A 20,693-nucleotide genomic window follows, 5' to 3' on the forward strand; every position below is an offset into this window, starting at 1 on the left:
TCAATAGTATAAGGAGAGCTGTGAGGTGTTTCATGTGAGCAAACGGTGTAAGGAGGGCCGTGAGTTGTTCTGTGTGAGTCAATAGTATAAGGAGGGCCGTGAGTTGTTCTGTGTGAGTCAATAGTGTACTGAGGACCGTGAGTTGTTCTGTGTGAGTAAACAGATTCAGGAGAGCTGTGAGATGTTCCATGTGAGTGAACCATGTAAGGAGGGCCGTACGTTGTTCTTTGTGAGTCAATAGTATAAGGAGAGCTGTGAGGTGTTTCATGTGAGCAAACAGTGTAAGGAGGGCCGTGAGTTGTTCTGTGTGAGTCAATAGTATAAGGAGGGCCGTGAGTTGTTCTGTGTGAGTCAATAGTGTACTGAGGACCGTGAGTTGTTCTGTGTGAGTAAACAGATTCAGGAGAGCTGTGAGATGTTCCATGTGAGTGAACCATGTAAGGAGGGCCGTACGTTGTTCTGTGTGAGTCAATAGTATAAGGAGAGCTGTGAGGTGTTTCATGCGAGTAAACAGTGTAAGGAGGACCGTGAGTTGTTCTGTGTGAGTCAATAGTATAAGGAGAGCTGTGAGGTGTTTCATGTGAGTAAACCGTATAAGGAGGGACGTGAGTTGTTCTGTGTGAGTGAACCATGTAAGGAGGGCTGTGAGTTGTTCTGTGTGAGTCAATAGTGTAAAGAGAGCTGTGAGATGTTCCATGTGAGTAAACAGTATAAGGAGGGGCGTGAGTTGTTCTGTGTGAGTGGAGTATAAGGAGACGTGTGAGTTGTTCTGTGTGAGTAAACAGTATAAGGAGGGCCGTGAGTTGTGCTGTGTGAGTGAACAGTGTAAGGAGAGCTGGGAGATGTTCCATGTGAGTGAATCGTGCAAGGAGGGCTGTTACATGGAACATTACTCACATTAAACATATTACCCTGACTATCCAGTCTATAAATTACATACCCGCCTCCTCAGTGTCACATGCAACAAAACACCTTACTCTTGACAGGTCTCTGTTATAAGAGTAAATGTACGCTATGCAGATCACATGGCCCATACTATGGTCTTACTTTACCATTCTAGCTATGGAACCCTCCCCTCTCCTTCCACATCATTTTTTTTTTTTGTATTCAGGGACGAGGCTCGTGTAAGAGCTAACATTAATCACAAAAAAAAAAAAAACGGACACATAAAACATATAATAAGGGGAGCGGTAGACAAGATGGGGAGAGAGGGGGAAGGACACAAGCACAACATGTGAGAGCAGGGACATCGGGAGATCTGTGGGAGGGAGAGGGCTTGGGGGGGAGGAGGGAGAGGGATTTGGGGGGAGGGGTGGGAGGGGTGGGAGGAGTGGGAGAAGTATAAAACACATGGACAATGCAAGGAATTCCAGGAAAGAAGTTGGTATTTCAAAAAAGTTAATAACTTGTTAAAGTTATAATGAAGTTATACACGTTGATAAAGTTGAATAATATTAATTAACAACTTGGTCAAAATATCAAAGGGAAAATTGTCACAGCAGGTAGAAATGGACCTTAACAACCCGTCCGCAACACGCCGGGCACAACAGCACGAGACGGCTGGGTTTTGTAATCACTTCTATTTATTTATTTACCATTTTAACTTTTGTCATCAATTTTCAACAAACCTTTACTATGAGAATATAGAGAACACCAATTAATAGAATTCGAATTTTCTTTAGTTATTCTCATCAAATTTAATTCGAGTACAATATCGGACAAAAGTAAAAGACTTTACATCTTGAGAGACGCTTAATCCAGTTGGCATTTTTTCACCATAAACACAGAAACTTTTAAAAGAGGTCAAAGTAGAAACTTCAGATTCATCACGAATTTATTAGTTACCAAATGTAAACACAAACCTTGATTGCAACAACGTGTTGATTAATCCAGAGGAGCCATTTAATTAAACCGAGAAAGCAGCAAAAGATGAAGCAGTTAAAAGGATAAAATTATTTCAGTCGTAAATTCACAATTTTATAAAAGTGCTGATGGACAAATCACTGTTTGATCAAAGTATTAAATCAAATCGAAATGATTGTTGAATACGTGAACAGTTGGGTGTCGGAAGTGGTGTCGGTCCAACGTGTCCTATTCATTTAGTCCTTCGCAGACCTTCAACATGGCTTGCTGAATCCTGGAGGAAAAAGAAAAACTTTTGTCTATTACAACATCGAGGTGTTCCTGTTTCGTTAACTATGACAGGTGATCTATAACAATAACGATTTTGTAAGACTTGACGTGTTACAGGACAGGAAACTCCATTTATATTCGAGCGATTTGACTCCAAGCTCTCATGACCATTGCGTCGTGCGCCCTGACATCAGAAAACAAGTTGAGCAAGTTACGGAAAGTACAATTTCACAAAGTTACTTCTTGTTCACCATTTACATGGTTAATCCGTAGTTTACAGTCATAAGACAATGGTATGCTCCATATGCTTCCTCCACTTGAACGAGGAACAAGTTTACAATTCATGGCGGACACATTACAGAGACAACTCGAGGTTGATACATTTATTGATTATAAAATGTTCCAATATTAAATTAAATTACCTTTCAGGGTCAATTTTTTCTTCACACATATTCTGGAAGACGAAAAGGTGGCGAAGAGCATATTCGTACTGGAAATAGAAGGAAAACGTTAATAATCTGCTCTTAGACGGTCATTGTTATTGATGAATATATTACCTGATCCGCCAGTTCCTTACAACATTCAACTTGAAACACCAATTATATATCTTTAGGCACATTTTAAGCGACATGACAAAAAGAAGAATGTTACGCATGTTTAATATAATGAAGGGGATAGACAAAATACATGTGGTAGAATTATTCAGAACAATAGACAATAAGACAGTGACACATAGCCTGAGGGTGAGAGTTAGGACAGTCATAAGGCAAAGGGTCTTTCACTCAGAGTAGGTAATGCATGGAATGGTCTCCCTAAAAAGGTAGTGGCAGCAGAAACAGTAGATAGAAGCTGGGCTTTGGCTGCGCCACTCAAGGACTTTCATGTTCCCATTCTGCTGCCATTCCAGTGTTGCTTTGGGTGTGTGCTTGGGGTCATTCTCCTGTTGCAACGTAAGTCTTCGCCACAGTCTAAGATCTTTTGCACTCTGAAGCAGGTTCTCCTCAAGGATTTGCCTGTATTTGGCTCCATTAATTGCTCCCTCTATCCTTACAAGTCTCCCTTTCCCTGCCGCTGAAAAGCATCCCCATACCATGATGCTGCCATCACCATGCTTAATGATGTTAGATGGGTGTAGGGATGGTGTTGGATGGGTGATGAGCTATGCTAGGTTTCCGCCAAACATAGTGCTTTACATTCAAGCCAAAGAGTTCAATGTTCGTCTCATCAGACCACAGAATATTTGCCTCTTGCTCTCAAACGTTCACTTGCGTTTTTGCAAACTCCAGGTGTGCTATAATGTGCCTTTTTCTCAGGAGTGGCTTCTGTCTGGCCACTCTGCCATAAAGCCTACATTTGTGAAGAGCTGCAGATACTGTTGTCCTTCCAGCAGGTTCTCCCATCTCAGCCAAAGAACTGTGTAGTTCTGTCAGAGTGGTCATTGGGTTCTCGGTCACCTCCCTGACCAAGGTCCTTCTTGCCCAGTTGCTCAGTTTGGTCGGACGGCCAGCTCTAGGAAGAGTCTGGGTCATACAATATTCTTTCTATTTCCTAATGATGGAGGTCACTGTGCTCTTGGGAACTTTCAACGCTCTATAAATTATTTTATACCCTTCCCCAGATCTATGCCTCCTCACAATTGTATCTCGGAGTTCTACGGACAGTTCCTTGGACTTCATGGTAGAGTTTCTGCTCTGACGTGCACTGTCAACTGTAGGACCTTGTATAGAAAGGCGTGTTTCTTTCTAAATCATGTCCAATCAATTGAATTGGCCACAGGTGGACTCCATTCAAGTTGTAGAGACATCCCAACGATGATCAAAGGAAATTTGATGCACCTGAGCTCAATTTGGAGTGTCACAGCAAAGGGGTTGAGTTGAATACCTATTGACTAAAGACATTTCAGCTTTTCATTTTAAATTATTTTGTAAAATATTCCAAGAAATAAAAGATCTCCACTTTGATATTGCAGGATATTATGTGTAGATCAGTAAAAAAAGATCTCCATTTATTATATTTTAAAATCAAGCTGTAACACAACAAATTGTGAAAAAAGTCAAGGGGTATGAATACTTTCTGAAAGCACCGTAGGGGAGCACCACAATACCTTTGGCATGTTCCAGTTAAAGCAGTGATTTTTAAAAGTCACCACCGCAGACTTATAGCAGGTATGTTGACTGAGCAGGCTCTGCGCATTCAGTACTCTCGTCTTCTGCTCTTCTGAGTGAGTCGCCATCTCTGCGATCTTCTTTACCACCTGCTGCATCGACTGCCGGATCTAGAAAAACAAAAGAGCAATTTCTTAGACCTGAAAACAACACAAGTGTTTTACATTTTGTTTCCAGACAGAACACAAAGGTAATGCTCATTGGGATGTTGCACTGAAGACATGATTCTCAAAACTTTTCACTGCGATTCATTCATCCGATCGTGTGCAGGACTTGGCTGTGGATTTGGATATCTGCTGGGAGCACAGCCATGCCGTTGACGCAGTGCCCTTTGTCGTTTAGTCCAATAATTTGGAATTTATTCAGGGTGCTGGAGATCACTATATTTTCCAACTCTGTGAATCAGAGCATGGGGTCTTTATATCATCCACAAACTGTTTTTTTTTTTTTTTTTTCATATGAGACACCCAGCTTAATGTTCATCCAAAGGTGCACTTTGTGATGGAACACTTTACCTGCAAAGCACCAATCCGATGGTGAATAGTCGGACAGGGAATCGAACCCACACTAGACAGGTCAAGGGTAACTGCGTTCATTCTGCTATTGTTTGTATGAGCGTCAATGGGAGACACAACTTGAGGCAAGAAATGTCTGGAATGTGGTTTGAAACAAACTTTATGATGATGATGATGGTGATGGATGGTGATGGGTGGATGGGTGGATGGGTGGATGGTACATTTCTACACAACAGAGAATTGTGGAGTAGAGACCTAAGGTTTGCATATGATGTGCATTTGCTCATCAGAGGAGTGCTTCATCTGGGGACAACTTACACCTGCAGCCCTGATGAGTCTTCCTTCACCCGTTTGGTTCGAACAGATTATCTCAATCAAATATCGTCATTATTACCAAGAGGAAAACTACAATATTGCTCGATTTCTGTAAAAAACAAAAACTTGATGAAGAATTACCTTGAAAAGTTCCTGTAGTTTTTGTCGAATGTTATTGGACTGGTACTCATTTTCTTCCTTTTGCAGTTGTCGTTGAAGAATATCCAAGGTGACATCAGGTGAAGGAATTGCATGTTTAAATGGCTTGATGGATACAATCTGCTGAGCTGCTGCTGCTGCTGCTGCATTTCCTTGAAATTGGATGACCTTCATGTCACCCATATTCTGGAAAACAGAGATAATGTACAAGTCACACTCTACTATAAATGGATGAGGTGTGTGTCTGTATGTGTGTGTGTGTGTGTGTGTGTGTGTGTGTGTGTGTGTGTGTGTGTGTGTGTGTGTGTGTTTATCTGAGGACAGAGGGAGCTGCAAATGGAGGAAATGTTGAGTTGGATCTTGGAGACGGCGTGAAGCTCGAAAGTGTGAAAACATTTTGCTACCTCGGAGACATGCTGAATGGAGAAGGTGGATCAGACTCGGCAACGGTTGCAAGAGTGAGATGTGCATGGAAGAAGTTTCGGGAACTGAGTGGCGTGCTGATGAGGAGGGGAGTGTCGTTGAAGCTGAAGGGAAAGGTGTATGCTGCATGTGGGAGAAGTGTTATGATTTATGGTAGCGAGACATGGGTAATGAACGTAGAGCAGCAACGAAGGCTGGAAAGGGTGGAAATGCGAATGGTTCGGTGGATGTGCGGATTATCGTTGAGAGAGAGAGGAAGACAAATGATGAATTGTGAAAGATGATGGGAATAGAGCCTGTGATGGATGCTGTGAAGAGGAACAGGTTGAGATGGTTTGGTCATGTGTTGAGGAAGGACGAAAGTGACTGGTTGAGAAGAGTGAGGGAAATGAATGTGGAAGGAAGTAGAGGACCAGGAAGACCAAGAAAGACTTGGCTAAAGGTGGTGAAAGAAGAAATGCGGGCAAGGGGGTTAACAAGGGGAGATGCAGAAAATAGGGCAAAATGGAGGAGATCATCATGGGGACCCCAAGGCTAACCCCCACTCTAGCAGGGAAAATGGCCTTAAAATGCATGTTGTTGTTGTTGTTGTTGTTGTGTACATATTGAATAAGTTATTAAATACTTTGTACACATTGAATAAGTTATTAAATACTTTGAACATATTGAATAAGTTATTAAATACTTTGTACATATTGAATAAGTTATTAAATACTTTGTACATATTGAATAATATATTAAATACTTTGTACATATTGAATAAGTTATTAAATACTTTGTACATATTGAATAAGATATTGAATACTTTGTCCATATTGAATAAGTTATTAAATACTTCGTACATATTGAATAAGATATTGAACACTTTGTACATATTGAATAAGTTATTAAATACTTTGTACATATTGATGTTATTAAATACTTTGTACATATTGAATAATTTATTAAATACTTTGTACATATTGAATAAGATATTGAATACTTTGTCCATATTGAATAAGTTATTAAATACTTTGTACATATTGAATAAGTTATTCAATACTTTGTACATATTGAATAAGTTATTAAATACTTTGTACATATTGAATAAGTTATTAAATACTTTGTACATATTGAATAAGTTATTAAATACTTTGCTGCTGCATTCAATACTTTGTACATATTGAATAAGTTATTAAATACTTCTTACATATTGAATAAGATATTCAATACTTTGTACATATTGAATAAGATATTCAATACTTTGTACATATTGAATAAGTTATTAAATACTTTGTACATATTGATGTTATTAAATACTTTGTACATATTGAATAAGTTATTAAATACTTTGTACATATTGAATAAGTTATTAAATACTTTGCACATATTGAATAAGTTATTAAATACTTCGTACATATTGAATAAGTTATTAAATACTTTGTACATATTGAATAAGTTATTAAATACAGTGGACATATTGAATAAGTTATTAAATACTTCGTACATATTGAATAAGTTATTAAATACTTCGTACATATTGAATAAGTTATTAAATACTTTGTACATATTGAATAAGTTATTAAATACAGTGGACATATTGAATAAGTTATTAAATACTTTGTACATATTGAATAAGTTATTAAATACATTGTACATATTGAATAAGTTAATAAATACAGTGGACATATTGAATAAGTTATTAAATACATTGTACATATTCAATAAGTTATTAAATACTTTGTACATATTCAATAAGTTATTAAATACTTTGTACATATTGAATAAGATATTAAATACTTTGTACATATTCAATAAGTTATTAAATACTTCGTACATATTGAATAAGTTATTCAATACTTTGTACATATTGAATAAGTTATTAAATACTTTGTACATATTGATGTTATTAAATACCTTGTACATATTGAATAAGATATTAAATACTTTGTACATATTCAATAAGTTATTAAATACTTTGTACATATTGAATAAGTTATTAAATACTTTGTACATATTGAATAAGTTATTAAATACTTTGTACATATTGATGTTATTAAATACTTTGCATATATTTAATGCTAAGGAAAGGGGAAAAGGAAGTAAGAAATTGGGGTCAGGTATGAGGGAAAAAGGGTGCAGGTGCATGGAAAAAGGAAGGAAGAGTGAAGGAGAGAGTGAGGGTTACCATATCTCCAAATTGCATCACATGACTGGAACCCCTGGTCTTCTCTTTGACAATTGTAAACTGCTGTTGTAGAGTCTCAGATGAAAGATCATTCTGTGAGGAATATAGCAGCCATATGAGTGGCCTTCCAAAAACAAAATGTAAAAAATACATTATGGGATGAATAAACGATGTCCAAATTCATGATTTAAATGTAAGCAATTCTTAAAAGGATACAATTCTTGAGGATCATTCTCAATTATATTGATGACAATTTTACATTTCGATAATAAATGTCCCCAAAGATTTTCACATCACAGATCAAGCATGGATCAAGCTGCAGCAGAGATGAACATTAGCAGTTTTTGAACACGAGCAGTAACAATTAGAAAATTTCCTCCTTGTCATCTTGCTTCTCTAAGTCCAATCATATTCCCCATAATGGGGTCGATTTCTTCTTACAGGAATGTCGGATTTTCTTCACCTCAAAAGCTGCCTCGATTATATATACATAGTTCTAGTGTGAAATAGGAGCCTAATCTTCTTCTTCTTCTTTTATATGTAGTCCAAGGCTGCGGGGTAGCATCATTGGCTGAGTGTGGTTGTGAGGCTGATGCAATGGCCTCTGTAGGCTAGGGCAGAGCTTTGTAATTTGTTTAGCGTGCCGGGGATAGCTCGCCTGCTCTTTGCGAAGACACCATGTGATCTTTAAAGTCCACCAAAAGACTAAGACTATAGCTCTGCTGGTAATGGCACAAAGTGACTTATAAGAGTTATTGAACCAATAAAGCTACAGTACCAGGATCCGGTGGAGATCCATTACTGTGGATTTGTAAAACTGTGTTACTTTTTTTTCTTGAAGGGAGTCTAAAATTACACCATACCTGCTCAGGAGTCTAAAATTACACCATACCTGCTCAGGAGTCTAAAATTACACCATACCTGGTCAGGAGTCTAGAATTACACCATACCTGGTCACTGTCCTCCATCCAGTTCACACTGTATAAGTCTCCAAGGTATGTTCCACGGTCGGAATCATAGTAACATGCATAGCTTGATTCATATGCATTTGCTGCAGTTGTGGAAAATACTGCAAGAAGAGCGGGGAACACTCATCTATTGTTTAATGTAACACTGACAAGTGGTTGAAATGCCATAAACTATAACTCCATTTAATGCCATTTAGGTATCATCTATGTATTACATGAAATTCCATAACCTATAACTCCATTTAATGCTATTTAGGTATCATCTATGTTTTACATGAAATTCCATAACCTATAACTCCATTTAATGCTATTTAGGTATCATCTATGTATTACATGAAATTCCATAACCTATAACTCCATTTAATGCTATTTAGGTATCATCTATGTTTTACATGAAATTCCATAAACTATAACTCCATTTAATGCTATTTAGGTATCATCTATGTATTACATGAAATTCCATAAACTATAACTCCATTTAATGCCATTTAGGTATCATCTATGAATTACATGAAATTCCATAAACTATAACTCCATTTAATGCTATTTAGGTATCATCTATGTATTACATGAAATTCCATAAACTATAACTCCATTTAATGCTATTTAGGTATCATCTATGTTTTACATGAAATTCCATAAACTATAACTCCATTTAATGCTATTTAGGTATCATCTATGTTTTACATGAAATTCCATGAACTATAACTCCATTTAATGCCATTTAGGTATCATCTATGTATTACATGAAATTCCATGAACTATAACTCCATTTAATGCCATTTAGGTATCATCTATGTATTACATGAAATTCCATAAACTATAACTCCATTTAATGCCATTTAGGTATCATCTATGTATTACATGAAATTCCATAAACTATAACTCCATTTAATGCCATTTAGGTATCATCTATGCATTACATGAAATTCAATAAACTATAACTCCATTTAATGCCATTTAGGTATCATCTATGTATTACATGAAATTCTATGAACTATAACTCCATTTAATGCCATTTAGGTATCATCTATGTATTACATGAAATTCCATGAACTATAACTCCATTTAATCCCATTTAGGTATCATCTATGTATTACATGAAATTCCATAAACTATAACTCCATTTAATCCCATTTAGGTATCATCTATGTATTACATGAAATTCCATAAACTATAACTCCATTTAATGCCATTTAGGTATCATCTATGTATTACATGAAATTCAATAAACTATAACTCCATTTAATCCCATTTAGGTATCATCTATGTATCACATGAAATTCCATAAACTATGACTCCATTTAATCCCATTTAGGTATCATCTATGTATTACACGAAATTCCATAAACTATGACTCCATTTAATCCCATTTGGGTATCATCTATGTATTACATGAAATTCCATAAACTATAACTCCATTTAATCCCATTTAGGTATCATCTATGTATTACATGAAATTCCATAAACTATGACTCCATTTAATCCCATTTAGGTATCATCTATGTATAACACGAAATTCCATAAACTATAACTCCATTTAATCCCATTTAGGTATCATCTATGTATTACATGAAATTCCATAAACTATGACTCCATTTAATCCCATTTAGGTATCATCTATGTATCACATGAAATTCCATAAACTATGACTCCATTTAATCCCATTTTGGGTATCATCTATGTCTTACATGAAATTCCATAAACTATAACTCCATAACTCCATTTAAATTTGTGTCCCAAACCCATCCCTCTCTGTACCCACCATACCCAGTCGTACCCTGCTGCTTCTGGACTCCGTGTCCTTTCCTCCTGACAAGGTGGAAAAGTTTCTGTCAACCCTTGACTCTGATTCTGCAACTGGACCCGACGGCATCAGCCCACGGGTCCTAAAATCCTGCTCTGCCGCTCTATCTCACCCTCTCTCTGTTCTCTTCACCCTCTCTTTTGCTCAAGGTCAACTGCCATCTGCTTGGAAATCAGCCAACATCACCGCTTTGCACAAAAAAGGTGCAAAAACAGATCCTAGCAACTACAGACCAATCAGCCTTCTCCCAATTATCAGCAAAGTCATGGAATCCATCATTGCTTCGGATATGAAATCTTTCCTCTTCTCCAATGGCTTGATCTCTGATCATCAATTTGGTTTCAGACCAGGTCACTCTACTCTGGACATGCTGCTTCTGCTGTCTCAACAATGGATGGAGGTCCTCAATGCCAAACAGGAAATTAAAGCTGTCTCCCTCGACATATCACGTGCCTTCGACACGGTCTGGCACCCCGCTCTGCTCACCAAACTCTCCTCCTTTGGTATCCATGGAAATCTCCACGCATGGCTGGCGGAATTCCTCTCTAGTCGTCGTCAACGTGTGGCCCTGAATGGGTTTCTCTCATCTCCTCTTCCTGTTCAGGCTGGAGTTCCCCAAGGCAGTGTTCTGGGCCCCGTGCTTTTTCTGGTCTTCATCAATGATCTCTCTGACTCTCTTGAAAATCCTCTCTATCTCTTTGCTGTTGACTCCACTCTCTGCCGCTCCATTCCTCTTCCCTCAGATCGGCAGTCTGCAGCCTCCTCACTCTCTGAAGTCTTGGACAAAATCACAGACTGGTCAAACAAGTGGAACATGTCTTTCAATCCTGACAAATCTCACACTCTTACTATGTCTCTCTGAAAAGATCGACTGGACAACCCTCCCATCTACTTTCTCAACAATCCTCTCCAAGAAGTTCTGTCGCTCAAGCTTTTGGGTCTCACTATCTGCCATGATCTTTCTTGGGAAAACCACATTTCCAAGCTGGCCTCCAAAGCCAGTCGCCGACTGGGTATCCTCCGTCGTGCGAAGTCCTTCCTCGGCACACCTGAGCTCCTCACCACATACAAGGCTTTCATCCGCAGCTCAATGGGAATACTGTTCTCCCCTATGGGCCGGTGCTCCTGCCTCACACCTAGCTCGGCTTTACGCTGTTGAAACCAAAGCTTTCCGAATTATTGGAATCTCCCGCGATGAAGCTATCTCTGAGGGCCTTTCACTCACTCACTGCAGGCAGGTAGGTGGTCTTTCTGTCTTCTACCGACTCCTCTCCGGCCTTGCACCCCCAGCTCTCTCTGTGCTCTGTCCCCCAAATATTCCTACAGGTCGCACAAGATCTGCCAACAACCCTCTGATGGTTAAACTGCCGAAATCTCGGCTCTCTGCTCACCTTCACTCTTTCATTCCTCTTTTCTCCCACCTCTGGAACAAACTCTCTCACTCCCTTCAATCCCACTCCTCCCTCCAGGTCTTTAAAACAGCTGTTCACCACCATCTCTTATCTTCCCCCATCCAAAACCTTGATCTTTTCTACCCCCGCTAATTCACCCCAGATCCACCTTGTTTGAAATTCCAACTTCTTTCCTGGAAGTCCTGGCAGTGTCCATATGTTTTATACCTCTCCCACCGCCCCCTTCCCATGCCCCTCCCCCCAAAGCCCTCGCCCTCTCTCAGATCTCTCGATGTCTCCATGTCTCTCGGTCCCTGCTCTCAAATGTTGTGTTTGTGTCCTTCCCCCTCTCTCCCCATCTTGTCTACCGCTCCCGATGTTATATGTTTTATGTGTCGGTTTGTCTTTCTGTGTGATTAATGTTCGCTCTTTCACGAGCCTCGATCTTGTATTCAAAAAAAAAAAATCCCATTTAGGTATCATCTATGTCTCACATGAAATTCCATAAACTATGACTCCATTTAATCCCATTTAGGTATCATCTATGTATTACATGAAATTCCATAAATTATAACTCCATTTAATCCCATTTGGGTATCATCTATGTATTACATGAAATTCCATAAACTATAACTCCATTTAATGCCATTTAGGTATCATCGATGTATTACATGAAATTCCATAAACTATAACTCCATTTAATCCCATTTAGGTATCATCTATGTATTACATGAAATTCCATAAACTATAACTGCATTTAATCCCATTTAGGTATCATCTATGTATTACATGAAATTCCATGAACTATGACTCCATTTAATGCCATTTAGGTTTCACCTATGTATCACATGAAATTCCATAAACTATGACTCCATTTAATGCCATTTAGGTATCACCTATGTATCACATGAAATTCCATAAACTATGACTCCATGTAATGCCATTTAGGTTTCACCTATGTATTACATGAAATTCCATAAACTATGACTCCATTTAATGCCATTTAGGTATCATCTATGTATTACATGAAATTCCATAAAATATAACTCCATTTAATCCCATTTAGGTATCATCTATGTATTACATGAAATTCCATAAACTATAACTCCATTTAATCCCATTTAGGTATCATCTATGTATTACAGGAAATTCCATAAACTACGACTCCATTTAATCCCATTTGGTATCATCGATGTATTACATGAAATTCCATAAACTATAACTCCATTTAATGCCATTTAGGTGTCATCTATGTATTACATGAAATTCCATAAACTATAACTCCATTTAATCCCATTTAGGTATCATCTATGTATTACATGAAATTCCATAAACTATAACTCCATTTAATGCCATTTAGGTATCATCTATGTATTACATGAAATTCCATAAACTATAACTCCATTTAATGCCATTTAGGTGTCATGTATGTATTACATGAAATTCCATAAACTACGACTCCATTTAATCCCATTTGGGTATCATCTATGTATTACATGAAATTCCATAAACTATAACTCCATTTAATGCCATTTAGGTGTCATGTATGTATTACATGAAATTCCATAAACTATAACTCCATTTAATGCCATTTGGGTATCATCTATGTATTACATGAAATTCCATAAACTATAACTCCATTTAATGCCATTTAGGTGTCATGTATGTATTACATGAAATTCCATAAACTACGACTCCATTTAATCCCATTTGGTATCTATATATATATAAAGTAGAGTTGGCCTCTGTGTCTGTATCCTGATCTATCTATGATCTCTAAGATCTCGAGAACCCGTGGACGGATTTGCGAGCGGAAAGTACTGTTCGACTCGGGATGGTCCCAGGAATGTCACGGAGACATAAACATTAAAAAAATTTCGGGTTTTAAAATTAGCGTATTATTAGCACTAGCAGAAGAGAGAGGGATTCGAAGGGAGGGAGCGCAGCGCTTCTAGCGCTTCTGACTACAGCACACCTTAAAATTAAAAAAACTTCGGGTTTTAAAATTAGTGTGTTACGCGTAATTAGCGCTAGCAGAAGAGGGAGGGAATCTAAGGGAGGGAGCCCAGAGAACCTTCGTAACGTTAATTTTTCAACTTCATCCGATTGACATGGGACCAACGGCATGTGACAAAGAGTGAAACATACAGGCTACATTTATTTGACGACAATGAGTTCCGACTTCCGACCTCGGTGGGATGACAGGCTGAGTCAACCCCCCTGGTGTGAAGGGGGAGGAGGAGGGGAGGGGGAAGAGAAGGGGAGGGGAACGAGGGGGAAGGGGATGGGAGGGGGGAGGGGGGGAGGGGGAAGGGGGAGGGGGAGGGGGAAGGGGGAGGGGAGGGGGGGAGGGGGGGGAGGGGGAGGGGAGGGGCCCTTCTTCCCCTGGGCACCCCCGCACCCTTCCCTCCCCCCTTCCCCTCCCCCCTCCCCCCCTTCCCCCTCCCCCCCCATTCCCCTCCCCTCCTCTTCCCCCTCCCCTCCTCCTCCCCCGCTTCCCCTCCCCCCTCCCCCCCGTTCCCCTCCCCTCCTCTTCCCCCTCCCCTCCTCCTCCCACTCCCGTGCAAAGCCGGGTACCTCTGCTAGTCATCTATGTATTACATGAAATTCCATAAACTATAACTCCATTTAATGCCATTTAGGTGTCATCTATGTATTACATGAAATTCCATAAACTATAACTCCATTTAATCCCATTTAGGTATCATCTATGTATTACATGAAATTCCATAAACTATAACTCCATTTAATGCCATTTAGGTATCATCTATGTATTACATGAAATTCCATGAACTATAACTCCATTTAATGCCATTTGGGTATCATCTATGTATTACATGAAATTCCATAAACTATAACTCCATTTAATGCCATTTAGGTGTCATCTATGTATTACATGAAATTCCATAAACTATAACTCCATTTAATGCCATTTAGTATCATCTATGTATTACATGAAATTCCATAAACTATAACTCCATTTAATGCCATTTAGGTATCATCTATGTATTACATGAAATTCCATGAACTATAACTCCATTTAATGCCATTTGGGTATCATCTATGTATTACATGAAATTCCATAAACTATAACTCCATTTAATGCCATTTAGGTGTCATCTATGTATTACATGAAATTCCATAAACTATAACTCCATTTAATCCCATTTAGGTATCATCTATGTATTACATATGCAGAAAGGGGAAACAGAAGAACAGAATGAGTTGTTGCAAGAATAAAACGACCGCACTACCGCACCATGGTATAAAAACAAACGTATGTCAATGAATGTGTATGTATGTGTATGTGATGTCTATGTGGTGTGTGTGTATGTGTGTGTGTATGTATGTGTGTATGTATGTGTATGTGATGTCTATGTGGTGTGTGTGTATGTGTGTATGTATGTGTGTATGTATGTGTATGTGATGTCTATGTGGTGTGTGTATATGTGTGTATGTATGTGCATGTACGTATGCATATATGTATGTGTGTATGTCACTGCGAAAATGTGACGTATGCCTTCAAATGAGAAGTTTCACATACCATTGACGTTTGGTGGTAAATTGACCATCATAGACCCCGATTCACAAGATTCAATGTACATCACCATCTGATTCGGAGAGAGCAAGTTTAAAACTCATTTCCCAAAATTTCCCAAAGAATAAAAATTAAATAAAAACATTTCACTTTTTATTGATCGAAGACGAGCATTTACCTTTTTGTACTGGTTGTGTTGATACATTTGTGTGAGCGTTTGGTCGAGGTCCTGGACATATAACTGAAAAAGAAAAGTGATCAATGTTGAAAAACAAACTTTTAAGTAACATAAAATTCCAAAATAAATGTGATATTTTGTTTATATTGACGGTTCTCTTCCCAATGTTATACAGACAGCATAACACCTGAACCAGAGGTTTGCATCCTTTCCTACCTTGGCCTAGATCCTGAGGTCATTTGATTTTTCCATGTTAATTCAATCTTCCATTAGAACCTTCTCCCCAATTTACTCCCAAATAGCTCTTGGTCTTCCACCGATCTTCTACTGTTCATCTTTCTTCATCCATCCTTTTAATATGTCAAAACCATTTCAATCTGTGTTTCCTTCACTGGAATTTGCTCAAATCTTCTCTGCGATCTTCATTTCACAAAAAATCATCCCATTTTATGTTCAGCATGTTTCACACCAAGTATGTGTATACATAAGATATATATATATATACACATACACATACACGTGTGTATGGATTTACAGTACAAGTCATGAAACATACGATCGAGTGTGTTATTCCATGCTAACAATGACATGAACAGGACGTGGGTGCATGGAGACCCCAAAAATAGATATTTTCTATCTTCCCCGAAACTACACACGCGATTTTGATGAAACTTGATCACAACTTGCATTGCCCCTGCTGTACCACAGTTTGTTCACGGCATAAAAATGTCGGGGTTTGAGGGGTCAGTGGGGGTTTGAGTGACTGTTGCTCCTGATCCAGGTGAGTTTCAGGACCCGCAGTCCTATTTTTTCATTATACTTGTCTAGTTTTAGAAGACCCCAAAATGGATTATAACATCACATTGAAAACAATGTGATGGGAGGAATATCGGCAGAGATGTGCGGTTGGTTAGATGTGCGTGCACCTGGTTGGATATGCGTGCGGCTGGTTAGATGTGCGTGCACCTGGTTGGATATGCGTGCGGCTGGTGAGATGTGCGTGCGGCTGGTTGGACGTGCGTGTGGTTGGTTGGACGTGCGTGCAGCTGGTTGGAAGTGCGTGCGGCTGGTTGGGCGTGCATGCGGCTGCTTGGGCGTGCGTGTGGCTGGTTGGACGTGCGTACGGCTGGTTGGACGTGCGTGCGGCTGGTTGGACGTGCGTGCGGCTGGTTGGACGTGCGTGTGGCTGGTTGGACGTGCGTGCGGCTGGTTGGACATGTGTGCGGCTGGTTGGACGTGCGTGTGGCTGGTTGGACGTGCGTGCGGCTGGTTAGATGTGTGTGCGGCTGGTTGGACGTGCGTGCGGCTGGTTGGACGTGCGTGCGGCTGGTTAGATGTGCGTGCGGCTGGTTAGATGTGCGTGCGGCTGGTTATATGTGCGTGCGGCTGGTTATATGTGCGTGCGGCTGGTTAGATGTGCGTGCGGCTGGTTAGATGTGCGTACGGCTGGTTAGATGTGCGTGCGGCTGGTTGGACATGCGTGCACCTGGTTGGATATGCGTGCGGCTGGTTAGATGTGCGTGCGGCTGGTTAGATGTGCGTGCGGCTGGTTGGATGTGCGTGCGGTTGGTTGGACGTGTGTGGAAGACGCAAGGCGGCCATCTTGGATTTTGACGTGGCGACCCAATTTTCAATAGCTTTCTTCGTCATGCCTAGATACACCCACACACCAGATTAGAAGTTGGTACTTCGCTTATTTTTCAAGATATTTCGCTCACAAGGTTCAGACATACATGGCATCAGACATACATGGCGGCGGCCATCTTGGATTTTGACGTGGGTTGCACCCACACACCAAATTCGAATGCGGTCCTTCGCTTACGCACGCACGGACGGACACACGGACGGAGGGGAAAGCCATAGTCCCCCTTTTGCTCCGCGGTGCGACGGGGGACAATAATAATAATAATAGTAGACTCCAGAGGGTATAATAATAATAATAATAATAATAATAATAATAATAATAATAATAATAATAATAATAATAATAGTAGACTCCAGAGGGTTAAACATTATTCCACATTACAATGTTTTCTTATTATTTCATTTTATTTTATTTTATTTTACAAAGAGTATTGGTTCGTTAAAATGGGATTGTCCACACGTACCTTTCAGTACAATGGAAATTTTGATAAGTAAGCAGTGTTCCTCAAGAAGAGACCAGTGTATGGTATTTGAACCTCAGGTCCCAGTATCATAAGGTAAGTGCTCAGATGGGAATGCAATGTATATATTTATATTCTACTGTTGAACCTTATACTGGTTTAAACCAACCTGTTAGTGCAGTTTGCAAAATGAACTCATGACATGACACTTACATGTACTGGTACTACTACATGTACTACATGTACTACATGTACTACATGATGTTCATCCGTAAGTCTTGACGAGAGAATTACCTCATTATTCGGAAAGGCCAGCAAACCAGGAGCGCCATGGTCGGTGAAATAAACAAACACGTGGTCATCTGGACCACTGGAGGGAGAATGGCAGAAGGTGAACATTAGATTAGTTACGGGGATCCATCTTTACTACAACACAAAAACAGTCCAACATAATGTATTTGATTACCTTGAGTTACCTCAATCCTCCTAATGCTGAATGAAGAGGAAAACCAAATATTACATTTCAGAAACATCAAAACCTACCTGTGAATAACTTTTCCATTTCCTTTCCCTCGAACTGCCTCTGCATCTCCACGCAACACAGCAAGGAAGTTTTCTGGAGTCACGTCCTACATACAACACATTATTATTATTATTATTATTTTTGTATACTGAATCGAGGCTCGTGAAAGAGCTAACATTTACTTCACAAACAAATCAACCGGACAAACAAAATATATAAAAAGAGGGAGCGGAAAACAAGATGGGGAGAGAAGGGGAAGCACACAAACACAACATTTGAGAGCAGGGAGATGTGTGGAAGGGAGAGGGCTTGGGGGGAGGAGGCGTGGGAAGAGGGGGGGGGGGGGGGGAGGGAGAAGTATGAAACACAAGGACACCAAGGACGTCCAGGACAGAAGTTGGTATTTCAAAAAAGTGGATTTGGGGTGAAATTAGCGGGGGTAGAAAAGATCAAGGTTTTGGATGGGGGAAGATAAGAGATGGTGGTGAACAGCTGTTTTAAAGACCTGGAGGGTGGAGTGGGATTGAAGAGAGTGAGTTTGTTCCAGAGGCGGGAGAAAAGAGGAATGAAGGAGTGAAGGTGAGCAGAGAGTCTTGATTTTGGCAGTTTGACCATAAGAGGGTTGCAGGCAGATCTTGTGCGACCTGTAGGAATATTTGCGGGACAGAGCCCAGAGAGAGCTGGGGGGGCAAGGCCAGAGAGGAGTCGGTAGAAGACGGAAAGACCACCAACCTGCCTGCGGTGAGTGAGTGAGAGGCCCTTGGAGTTAGCTTCATCGCGGGAGATTCCAATGATTCTGAATGCTTTGGTTTCAACAGCGTGAAGACGAGCTAGGTGTGAGGCAGGAGCACCAGCCCAGAGGGGAGAGCAGTATTCCATTGAGCTGCGGATGAAAGCCTTGTATGTGGTGAGGAGCTCAGGTGTGCCAAGGAAGGACTTCGCACGACGGAGGATGCCCAGTCGGCGACTGGCTTTGGAGGCCAGATTAGAAATGTGGTTTTCCCATGAAAGATCATGGCAGATAGTGAGACCCAAAAGCTTGAGTGACAGAACTTCTTGGAGAGGATTATTCAGAAAGTGGATGGGAGGGTTGTCCAGTCGGTCTTTTCGGAGAGACATCGTAAGAGTGTGAGATTTGTCAGGATTGAAAGACATGTTCCACTTGTTTGCCCAGTCTGTGATTTTGTCCAGGTCTGCATGGAGTGAGGAGGCTGCAGACTGCCGATCTGAGGGATGAAGATTGGAGCAACAGAGAGTAGACTCATCAGCAAAGAGATAGAGAGGATTTTCAAGAGTCAGAGAGATCATTGATGAAGACCAGAAAAAGGCATTATTTCTGAATGACGTCATTCATTAACAAATCAGTGGGCCAGAAATAATGAATATTCCAAGGTGTACACGCATGGATCCGCACACAGACACACGTGCACACACTGCACTATTATATATTTCTATATGAAGGAAAGGGTTACTGATCAAATTACCAAAAGTAAACCCCAAGTGCTTGTTGCATTTCCTCACAACATTAACTCTTTTCTCCCTCCTCTGGAACAAACTCCCTCACTCTCTTCAATCCCACTCCTCCCTCCAGGTCTTTAAAACAGCTGTTCACCACCATCTCTTATCTTCCCCCATCCAAAACCTTGATCTTTTCTACCCCCGCTAATTCACCCCAGATCCACTTTTTTGAATTTCCAACTTCTTTCCTGGAAGTCTTCGCAGTGTCCATGTGTTTTATACTTCTCCCCCCCCCCCGGCCCCCCCCATTCCCATGCCTCCCGCCCATGCCTCCTCACTCCCACATATCTCCCGATGTCGCTGCTCTCTGCTGTTACACTTGTGTGCTTCCCTCTCTCTCCCCATCTTGTCTCCTGCTCTCTTTAGCTCATGGTTTATGTGTCAGTTTGTGTTTTTGTGATAATGTTAGCTCTTACACGAGCTTCGATCTTGTACACAAAAAATAAAAACTTCATTTAATTCTTAATCACAGCAGAATTATTTCAATCACACTTTTACTTACATCGCCCACGTAGTCTTTCAGGACACCTTTGTACACGTCGGGGCCATTCGGTTGGTTAATGATGACTCCAGGTGTTGGGTTCCTGCACACAAGGAACAAAAACATAACAAGGTGTTATTCTGCTGAACCAGGTTCGTCCATTTTGAATACACGTGGTTTTCATTGCTCTTCAAGAACCTGTAAAAAGGACAAGTTCACTGCGCCGCAGCTCTTGTCTTGTCGAATTGTTGCCATTTGTTCCCTGTCATCTTGTCTATAGTTACTTTGTCAAGCTTTATCATCTGGA

General features: G+C 40.2%; 1 protein-coding gene across 1 annotated transcript in view; it reads right to left on the reverse strand.

The window, feature by feature from the left end:
• Positions 1-1,816: 1,816 nt before the first annotated feature.
• LOC137436372 (legumain) overlaps positions 1,817-20,693 on the reverse strand; it is a 38,870-nt gene continuing 19,993 nt past the window's right edge. The window contains exons 4-14 of the mRNA XM_078786365.1: positions 20,408-20,489; positions 18,408-18,493; positions 18,159-18,234; positions 15,760-15,822; positions 15,588-15,654; positions 8,828-8,946; positions 7,878-7,970; positions 5,270-5,473; positions 4,238-4,408; positions 2,556-2,623; positions 1,817-2,137 (exon numbers count right to left, since the gene is read on the reverse strand). Of these exons, the coding sequence (XP_078642491.1) occupies positions 2,092-2,137; positions 2,556-2,623; positions 4,238-4,408; positions 5,270-5,473; positions 7,878-7,970; positions 8,828-8,946; positions 15,588-15,654; positions 15,760-15,822; positions 18,159-18,234; positions 18,408-18,493; positions 20,408-20,489 (1,075 nt within the window). The 3' untranslated portion in view covers positions 1,817-2,091. The remainder of the gene's footprint in view (positions 2,138-2,555; positions 2,624-4,237; positions 4,409-5,269; positions 5,474-7,877; positions 7,971-8,827; positions 8,947-15,587; positions 15,655-15,759; positions 15,823-18,158; positions 18,235-18,407; positions 18,494-20,407; positions 20,490-20,693) is intronic.

Source organism: Myxine glutinosa, chromosome 11 (genome assembly GCF_964187855.1).
Source record: "Myxine glutinosa chromosome 11, kmMyxGlut1.1, whole genome shotgun sequence".
Classification (NCBI taxonomy): Eukaryota; Metazoa; Chordata; class Myxini; order Myxiniformes; family Myxinidae; genus Myxine; species Myxine glutinosa.